Source organism: Vulpes lagopus, chromosome 1 (genome assembly GCF_018345385.1).
Source record: "Vulpes lagopus strain Blue_001 chromosome 1, ASM1834538v1, whole genome shotgun sequence".
Lineage (NCBI taxonomy): Eukaryota > Metazoa > Chordata > Mammalia > Carnivora > Canidae > Vulpes > Vulpes lagopus.
In genome coordinates, this window is record NC_054824.1 from 90,022,693 (window position 1) to 90,033,093 (window position 10,401).

The window sequence follows — 10,401 nt, forward strand, 5'->3', positions numbered from 1 at the left end:
GGGGAGGGGAGGGGGAAACTTTAGGAAGAGGTAATGGAGCTGAGGTTGTAGGAGAATTAGATTCTTTGATTTGCCTTCAACAAACACTGGTCCTAAACCGAAAGTGCTGAACCTACCTTTGCCCAGGGCCACTGGGCCCAGGGAATTATCCAAAGCCAGACATATTGGCCAGCACCACAGAAATTAAAGGTAGGAGAGGCTTTGGGGCACGTAGTAGCTCAGCTAGCAAAGCATCCGACTTTTGACCTCATGGTCTCTCCTAGTCACTTCAAGCCCTGCAATGGACTCCAGGCCAGGCGAAGAGCTTACTTCCAAAAAAAAAAAAAAAAAAAAAGGTAGAGATGCTTTGACACTTTGCAGTGGAATCGAGCCACGGTGCTAAGGGAATCTGAGCACTTTCAAGAGTCTCTTGGAACCATCATTTTTGCCCTCTCAATTTTAAAACGTTAGTCTGGCCCCAAAGTGAGGAGTTTGTAAGTAGGCTCTGCAAACATAAAACCTGAATACGAGTGGAAAGCTGCTATAGAGATGTAAAATGCCATACAAATGTTAATTTGTCCTGTACCCCCCACCTTGGGGACACTGGAAAGGATTTAGAGTTAGGGATTTTGTGTCCTGAAATGCCTACCTGTGTTCCCATAGTCCCTGAGCCTCAGCATCTGAAAAACAAAATAATAAATTGTCGCCAGGCTGCTGTGGGGAGTAAAGGAAAGAGAATGAGAAATATGTCAACACCTTATGCAAGAGGTTAGTTTCTCTATCAGTACCCCCACTGTTCTCTCGCTGCTTCTGCTTCTTCTTCTTCTTTTTTTTTAATTCTCTCGCTGCTTCTGGCTCAATTAGACAATGTTTGAGTGCCTCTGAGGAAAGAAAAATCCTGCCCTTAGGCAGCTTACCGTCACATGGAGTAGCAAGCATGGATCAAATCACACCAGCAAATGGAAAACTGCGACTGATTAGCGGGAGAAGTGAGGCAATGCCTAGACTTGACTTGGTCTGAGACTGTTAGGAAGGGTTGCCAGGTGTAGGGCAACTGGAAATGAGGTTCTGAAGGAGAAGGAAGATTTATGGAAGTCAGTAGAAGGCTGAGGTGGTGAGTGACATCCCTCCGGGCCATGGTAACTAGGCTGGAAAGGATCTGTGAGTAGCCCTTGGGCAATGGGGCTGCTAGGCTGAATTAAAGACATTTGTGTACCTTCAACAAACCACTGAATAAGTATATAGAATCCCTCTGGCAATAGCAGGGAAAGCTTTCTTGGGAAGAGGTCCAGAACAAAGGAATGGGGGAGGAAAATCTTCAGGTGAGAGAATAATGGATATGGTGACTGATAATAAGGGCTGCCCCCCCCCCCGACACACACAAGAGCCTAGTTTCTTCTACATCTGTGGTTTGTTTGTACCCCTATTTTCTCTCTTTTCTCATATTTTCAAATTAGCCTCCCATCTTCCCTGTTTTATAAGCAAATATAAAGGTTAAGGTGATTTCCCAGAGGAGAATCAGCATGCCAGTGGTGGGTAGGGACCATGCTGGCACCGTGGATGCGAGTTATCTTGAGGCAGGTAGTGTGTGCGGTGGTGGGAAGAGTGACTGGCTCCTCTGTCGCCGGCAGGGCTCCACGAAGTCGGGGGAAGACTACCTGGCTGGCCAATCCCAACCTGTATCCGAAGAAGCCAAAGAGAAACAGCAGGCGTATGGTGAACCAAAGTTACCAGGAACCTCAGCAAGTGGGACCAAACGGAAGAGATCTATGAAAGAAGGCAAAGGTAAGAGGTCGATAAGCCCCCAACTCTCATTGCCTTGGGTTTAAGAAAAGCTTGGAAATTTTCTGAAGGAGTAGAAAAAGTAGGAAAGGGGGTCCCTGGGTGGCTCAGTTGGTTAAGGGTCTGTCTTGGGCTCAGGGTCCTGGGACCCAGCCCTGCCTCAGGCTCCCTGCTTCTCCCTCTGCCGCTCCCCCTGCTTGTGCTCTCTCACTCTTTCTCTCAAATAAATAGTCTTTTTTTAAAAAAAGAAAGGAAACCTAGAAAAGAAAAATGGCCCTGTGTTCTGAAAACCCTCCACTTTCTTTGGGGCCCAGCTTACACGTCTCCCCTCCCTTCAGCCGCCTCTGTGAAAACTAGTATCTTGGGGTCTCCAAGCTCTGACCATATATTTGGGTCCGATTTTGCCTTCACTCGCTACTCAGTGTTAAGGATCTCAATGTACAGTGATTTGGGGACCGACTGCTATAAATTTGAAATCCCATCCTTGAAGCCCCGCTTTCTTTTTGTAAGAATTGAGTTTAGTACTTCAAGCTCGCTGGGCCAGGTGGGGTGGGGTGCAGACTCGGTTGTAATTTATATGGAATAATTAGGTAGCAATGCCTATGTTAGACCTGGCTAGGCCTGTGCCCTCGGTAAACCCTGTTAGTGTGGGGATAGTTGCCTGTTCCAGAGGTGTGTTCTGGAAGTCTCCGCTGAACAGTGGGAGTGTGTGAGAAAGCTGTGTGCAGGGAGCCCGGAGCACTGCCCTGAGTGGGGTGGGGCTGACCCAACTCCGAGAATGGGTGGCTGTGGGTAGCAATGCCCAGTGGTTTGTTTTGTTCTTTGGTGAGAGGACAAGGGCACCCCTGAGGTTTTATGATGTCAGGTTTAAAATTGCTCTCATTCCCCTGGCTGGGGAGCAAGCTCTCTAACACAGCCTCCTTGGAGTCTGTGGGTTTAGGTGCTCACGGATGAGCAAGTAGGAAGTAAAAACTGGAGATTCAGTATTAAGTCGGTCCCAGGTTTGAGGTTCTGTCCTTTAGGGTTTTTTTTTTTTTTTTTTTTTTTAAGATTTTATTTATTTATGTGTCACAGAGCACAAGCAGGAGGAGAAGCAGGCTCCCTGCTGAGCAGGGAGCCCAATGCAAGGTTCGATCCCAGGACCCCGGATCATGACCTGAGCTACCCGGGGACCCCTGTCCCTTGGAGGTTATGGGGTCATTGGCAAGTCATTAACTATACGATGGGGATTGGACTGTACAGCTGAAAGTTGTACTTGGATATTTTAAAAGGCCACACAAAAGTGAGGTATTACTAATTTCATTCATTCTCCTCCAGCTTCCTGTTCAGAAAAGACGGCACAAGAGAGTACAAGAGTAAGAATTCGGAAGAAAATCCCAGTTCCTCCATTACCTTCGAAACTGCCACCGGCCAACTTGCTTCACCGAGACATCCTGCGGGCCTGGTGCCAAGAACTCAAGCTGAGCACCAAAGGCCAGGTGATGGCCCAGGGTTGGAGACCTTGCTCCCGGGAGGAGGGGTAGGATCCTTACTTGATTGTTAACTCATTTTTCTCTTGTCTTAGAAATTAGATGTATATAAGCGAATCTGCGAATATGCTTACCCAGATCAAAAGGTAAGTGACTTGACCCAGTGGAAGGCTTAGTTCTCTTTCTTTTTTTTTTTTAAGATTTCTATATTTCTTTATTTATGATAGACCTAGAGAGAGAGAGGCAGAGACAGACACAGGAGGAGGGAGAAGCAGGCTCCATGCAGGGAGCCTGACTTGGGACTTGATCCCTGGACTCCAGGATTGGGCCCTGGGCCAAAGGCAGCGCTAAACCACGGAGCCACCCAGGGATCCCCCCCTTACTTAGTTCTCTTTCTAATGACCTATTTTAGCATCACAAAGTTGGTGGAGGGCTGGCCTTAGCCCCTCCTTCCCTCCTTCCACTCCTCCTTCTGAGGAAGAATAGCACCCCCTACCCCCCTTCTCACCAATGTGGTGCAAAATCATAAAAATGAGGCCACACTTCTGACAGCACCTTAACCTTGTAAACCCTGTTTGTAGACGAACATTCCTGTCACCGCAGAGGAGGCCAAGATTCTCACTCAGACACAAAGAAGGTTGATGATGGACAAGGGGGAAATATCTCTGGAAAGTCCTGGAACAAAGATACCTTCTGATGGAACCTACTCTCCTGAAGTGGCTGCTCCCCCTGAGGGGTCTGATGCTCTCCTGGAGGGGGTCAATACTGTTGTTGTGACCACTTCGGCCCCAGATTCCGTGTTTGCCTCCTGGTCCAGAATTGCAGCCAGGGCTGGGAAGATGGAGACAGTGGCATCGCCACAGGAGGCCCACGGTAAGGCCGGGGGTGCCATCTGGTTCTGGGCCCCTTGAGGAAAAAAATGCTATTGATTATTAACCTCCAATCAATTTTAGGGTACATCAAAATCACGGAAAGGGTTGGGGCTTCCTGGGCCCTACCTACAGAGTTTCTGATTCGGCTCTGAGCTAAGGCCTGGGAATTTTCATTTCTAACAATTTTTCGACCAGGGCTGATGATGCTAATCTGGGGGCCGCGCTTGGGTGGCTCCGTCGGTGAAGCGTCAGTCTTCTGCTCAGGTCATGGTCACGGGGTCCTGGGATCCAGCCCTGAGCCCCCCCGTCCTGCTCTGCAGAGTCCCCTTCTCCCTCTCCTCTGCCCCTCCTTCCTGCTTGTGTGCTCTCTCTCTGTCTCAAATAAATAAAAATAAATAAGATCTTTTAAAAAAGAAAAGGAAAGGAAACCACTGCTACAAATTTTTAATTCATGAGACACAGAGAGAGAGAGAGGCAGAGACACAGGCAGAGGGAGAAGCAGGCTCTGTGCAGGGAGCCTGATGTGGGACTCGATCCCAGGTCCCCAGAATCACACCCTGGGCCAAAGGCAGATGCTCAACCTCTGAACCACCCAGGGATCCCAACTGCTACAAATTACTGATGTCATCAGGAGGGAATGGCAATCTGTTTGGCTTTATTTTTCTTTTCCCTTCTTTAAGGAATTAAAAGTAAGGGCAAGCTCAAAAATCAACTGCCTGAGCTTAAGCCCCGGATCTTCTAGCATCTGTTAAGCGAGAGACATTAACAAGTTGTTTAATATAGTTCCCGATTTTCTCATCGTAAAATTGGTTAAAAATCACACCTACCTCATAATGTTGTAAGAATTATAGGACATAAAATTAAGAGACCATAAACTGGTTAGCACAATGCAATGCCTGTTGAGACCCCGAACCTATTTCATGCAGGCCTTCCCAGACCACTCTGGTTTAGTCTATTGAAGGAAACCAGAGTGTATCACCCCAAATTATACCTATTCTAAATTGTTTTAAAATTTATAATAAAAACTGTTTTGAGCTAATGGCAGCTGAAGAGCAGCAAACCCAGAAAAGTGCTCGACTGCCAAAAGGCAGGTTGTAGATTCTCTTTTTGCCAGAGACAATCACCTGAGGGGTGGCACCAGAGAAACCTTACTTCTTTTTTTTTTTTTTTTAAGATTTTATTTATTTATTCATAAGAGACAAACACAGAGAGAGAAGCATAGACACAGGCAGAGGGAGAAGCAGGCTCCACGCAGGGAGCTGGACATGGGACTCGATCCCAGGTCTCCAGGATCACGCCCTGGGCTGAAAGCAGCACTAAACCACTGAGCCACCCAGGCTGCCCCGAAACCTTACTTCTTTGTTCCTTCCCATAAATTGAGCATCCCACTGTCTGTCTAAAACTGCTTCCCTTTTTCCTGTCATTTCTCTAAAAATCCCTTGGTTTTTTGGAAAAGCCAGAATTCTAAGCTGCCATGTTCACTTTCACTGGTGGTTTCTTCCAAGTTACCTGTGCCATACACATTAACAAACTGGTTTTCTCTTGATCTTTTTGTCAAGGAGACCGTGTTGCAAACCTAGGATGGGTAGAGGTAAAGCTTTGCCTCCTTTGCACTATCATTTACCCCCCTGGAGCTATACTACCTCCAACTATGCTTTCTTCTTTTTAGAAATTTTAACAGGAACTGTTTTGTATGGTTTTCTAAAAAAGCAAGACAGAGAAGGTTGAGCTAGGATTCCAGGGTTTCTATCTTGGAACTGGCAAGAAAAGTAGTGGAAACAAAGACCATAATATATTCTTGACCAAAAGAACATTAGAATTTGGCCAGGCTGTGTTCATACTTGCCTCTCTTTTCTTCTTTAGGTGCCAAGTGGTGTGTGGTCCATGGGAGAAGTATGCCTGCAGACACAGCAGGTTGGGTTCACCTGCAATTTCATGCAGGACAAGCCTGGGTGCCTGAAAAGCGGGGGAGAGTATGCGCCCTCTTCTTGCTCCCTGCTTGTAACTTTCCACCCCCACAGCTGGAGGACAATATGCTGTGCCCCAAATGTGTTCGCAGGTAACTACCTGGTGCATTTCTACAAACTGAAACTGGACACCTGGTTTCTAGCTGGGGGAGATTGGAGATACATGTCAATCTTAAATAGCCCTGTATTTTGAGTTGTCTATTCTTAGGAAAAAGAGCATTTAGAGGTCAAGGCTAACTGCTTCTACCTAGAGACCCTCCCATAATTATGGAGAAACAAGTCTTGATTAATTACTATATTACAGGTATATGCACTTCACAGAAATAATGACTAGCAAAACAACAGCAACAAAACCCTTTAAGTAGACTACAGTCTAATGGGGATGACTGGTATGTAAAGAGCTGTAATGCCATCTGATGACTAGTATCAAAGAAGAGGTTTCTTAACTTCAAGGAAGAATTGCCTAGATGGAAAGAAGGAGAAAGCTCATTTTTCAATAGGGACCAACACCAAGGCTGAGAGAATTTAGGACAAAGTAGAAATTGTAAGTATTGTAGTGTGGCAGATTATGGTTAAGAAAAAAAAAAAAGAGCCAGCTTCCTCCTTACAAAATGGGCATAATGCCTATCTGAAGTATTGTGAAGATTAGATGAGTGAATAAATGTAAAGTTCTTAGCCCTGTGTCTAACATGCAAACATTCAAAAAAAAAAAAAAAAAAAACTTGGGTACTAATCATTTCAGCAAATGGGATTCCTTTCAGTGTCCTCATAAAGAGAGAAATATACAATGTATGCAAAAACCAGTTTGGGCCCAAATTGAGCTTTATAGATTTTTAAGTAATATCATTAGTTTGGGATCTAATTATAGTAAGCTTTGAAGGTTCAGAATTTAATCAGTTGCCCATGGTGTTCTTTCAAAAGATGTCTTTAGTTATGTGATGTGATCAATGACATACCTTTGTAATCACCAAACAACCAGCTATAAACTCACAATTATGAAGAGAAGAAAAAGGGTTTTCTCTATAATTTAAATTCTAAGCCAATTGAAATAAACATATTAAATGACTGGCTGATGTGGAATAGGTAAATTTGTTCTCTGTATAAACTAGACTAGCTAATTCATAAAGATTTCTGTCTCTAAATAAGGATGGGAAGTCTTTTTATTAAAACAAGCCATTACTGGGGCGCCTGGGTGGCTCCGTGGTTGAGCATCTGCCTTCTGCTCAGGTCCTGATCCCAGGGACCTGGGATTGAGTCCCACATCAGGCTTCCTACATGGAGCCTGCTTCTCCCTCTGCCTGTGTCTCTGCCTCTCTCTGTGTCTCTCATGAATAAATAAAATCTTTTAAATAAATAAATACAAGCCATTACAATTGACAAACTCCGGGAGCGAGGTGGAGCAGAGTGAGCACAGTTCTGTGTTGAAGCCACAGGCATGGCATTGGCTTAGGGAAGGGAACAGTCCTTTTCTGGAATCCTGTTTGTACCAGAGACCATTTCCACAGCTTTACACATGCCACTTCACCCTCCTGAGCCATGGTTCCCACATCTGTAATATGAGGAGCGAAGTGGACAGGATGGTGTACAAAAGTCACCTATGGTATTAAAACTAAGAAGTCCCCAAGAAGGGACGCCGGGGTGGCTCAGCGGTAAGTCACTGAAAAGTGTACACACCTGTAAAGAAATTTTTATTCCGAAAGGCTATTGTATTTAAGGGATTTATATATATTCATGAGAGACAGAGAGAAAGCAGAGGGATAGAATAGGATAGATATGGAAAATTTTACAATTTTGAGGATTAGAGTGATGGGCACAGAATCTGGTGATTTGCTGGGAGATGGGCCACTGCAGGGTTTGAAGCTAGTGCATGCACCGAGGCTTACATTGCCAAAGAGGGAAGGGTGTGAGAGCTGTTGGGACAATGTTGTGGGAAAGCTGTTTGTAATGTGTTTTAAGGGCCTAGCATCTTCTAACGGTACCAAGACAGAATCTGGCTTTAAGCAATATCACATGAAGCTGAAGAAAGTTCAAATGATACACTTGCTTGCATAAGATGAGACCCAGAGTAGTAAAGGACACAGGTGATTTGGTGATGCTTGAATACGGGGAGTGGACAAGTGGAAAGGGTCACTGGAGGTGTTTTCCAAAAGCACAAATGGAGAGATGCAACAATAGGATGCTCAAAGGGCATTTCCTTTTATGCTGCATTGCAGACAGAGAGCCCAGGTGTGCTTCTGGGCCTACTTTGGGAGACGGGCCTTCAGAGAGGCAGGACGGGAAGAGGACTATCGCTCTGAATGGAGGGGTTTGGTGCAGCCCAGACTTGCCTCCCACATCCCTCTCCACAGCCCTCTGTCGGCCTGTAGGGGGCCCATCATCCTTAGTGTCAAGGTTACTGAACACCAGGGATCTTGGACAGCTGGCGGAGCATAGAAGACTGAAGTGGGTGGGACCCTCAGGCTAGACCCCCCTCCATCAGCCAGGAGTGGCAGCCCCTGGACCCTGGCACAGTTAACTGTCTCCCACAGAAGACAAGTAGAGTGTGCACTTCTTTTTCCCCCTTCTGGCTGCCCTACTTCCCGCCAACAATTGTCGTTGCCAAGAACATTGAATAGAATTGAGGTCACTCTGGAGAGTCCTTTAATGACCTACCGAGGCCATTGGGCAAATGGTAAAAGGTCCACTCTGGGGCCTCTGCTGCCCATGGGTTGCCAAGGACAGATACATATTATGGAGACATAACTTGGCTTATAGTCCCTCCTTGATGGCCTGGTTGCATGCTTTCCACTTACCATACTTTTTCTTTTTTTTGTAAGATGTTATTTATTCATAAGAGACAGAGAGGCAGAGACATAGGCAGAGGGAGAAGCAGGCTCCATGCAGGGAGCCCGATGTGGGACTCGATCCCGGGTCTCCAGGATCACACACTGGGCCGAAGGCAGACGCTCAACCCCTGAGCCTCCTCGGCGTCCTTCCACTTACTATCCTATAGTTTAAGGACAAGTCCACCAGGGCATTTCCTGGCTGTTTTCAAGGGTACAATTAATGTTTCTTCTTGGATCTCCTCTTTTTAAAAACAAACATTTTGTTTGCTTTATAGGAATAAGGTGTTAATGAAAAGCCTCCAATGAGCTTTCGATAGCAGGAAAAGGGACACAGCTGTGATTACAACCAATGGTACAAAGAGAACTACAATCAACTCCGTGGTGACACTGATGGCCGGACTGTAGGCTGCTCACACCCTCCATGCTTCCTGCTTACAGGGACACAGGCTAGTGCATTGCAGATGTTACCCTCCAACCTCCATGGGGCCTGTGGCTTCATGGGTTGAGATGCAGGAGCTCTTAGATTTTAAATTGGAAGAGCATTTCAGAAATTACCATTCATTCTACTTAATAAGAAGAAAAAGTCATTCATAATAACAAACGTTTGCCCTTCTGAAATAGAAGTGACCTTAACTTCTTTTAAAGTGGGAACCTGAGCCCCGCCTGGCAGAGGATTTGGGGGTGGGAGGTGGAGTGGAAAGTACAGGTGTGCTTCCACGCTGGATTTCTCTGCAATTCCAACTCCTCCAGAGACGGCTACACCCTCTTAGGTTCGTGACTTCAGGCTGTTGAGTATTTTAAACCAAAGGGAAAGCTGTTATTCTTTCCCACTCCCAAAAACATACTCTTAATATAGAAAACATTTTTTGATGTTTTCTTAATAACCTGAGACCTCTATGGTATGTCTCTGGGATAATCATATGGAACACTTTGCGGGTATTATTTCTACTTGTAACTTACCTTGTGTGTTTCTCCTGCTTAAAAATATTTAAGGGTACTTCTGAATCATAAATTCATAATGTATTAGATTTTTTAAATTGTATATAAAATCATCTATTGTATATAGGAGGCCATATGCATTATGGGCAAATTCTTTTTTTTTTTTTTTGTGGGCAAATTCTTAATATTAACTCAGGATTAAGCTAAAAATCATGATTTTCTTTGGTATGATTCTTTTTTAAAACCACTCAATGAAGTATGAGTAACTTTTAAAAAAAAAGCTATACATTTAATGTATATAATTTGATGAGTTTGATTCATTTAGAATTTTTTGTGTCCTTCCTAGATTTATAGTCCTGTGGTTCTTAGAAAATATTTTTTTTCACTTGTGTTCTTATGGCAGATTCCAACATTGTTTTATTGTTGTGGATTTGGAGATTATGAAAACTTTTTCCCCCTCTAATGTACTGGAAGGAGTAGTAGAGTTAGAAAGTTTGTAACCATTAGGATATGGACAGATTTGGGCAAGAATCCTCAATAAATGTTAAAAATGTTAAATGTTTGTTGA

General features: G+C 44.8%; 1 protein-coding gene across 1 annotated transcript; it reads left to right on the forward strand.

Annotated features, from left to right (window-relative positions):
- The first annotated feature begins 2,357 nt into the window (after positions 1 to 2,357).
- Positions 2,358 to 9,702, forward strand: DPPA4 (developmental pluripotency associated 4). The gene is made up of 6 exons (XM_041748519.1): positions 2,358 to 2,433; positions 3,079 to 3,239; positions 3,326 to 3,376; positions 3,812 to 4,103; positions 5,966 to 6,161; positions 9,170 to 9,702. The coding sequence occupies exons 1-6, from the start codon at positions 2,358 to 2,360 to the stop codon at positions 9,198 to 9,200; spliced, it is 807 nt and encodes a 268-aa protein (XP_041604453.1). The 3' UTR covers positions 9,201 to 9,702.
- The last annotated feature ends 699 nt before the right edge of the window (positions 9,703 to 10,401 follow it).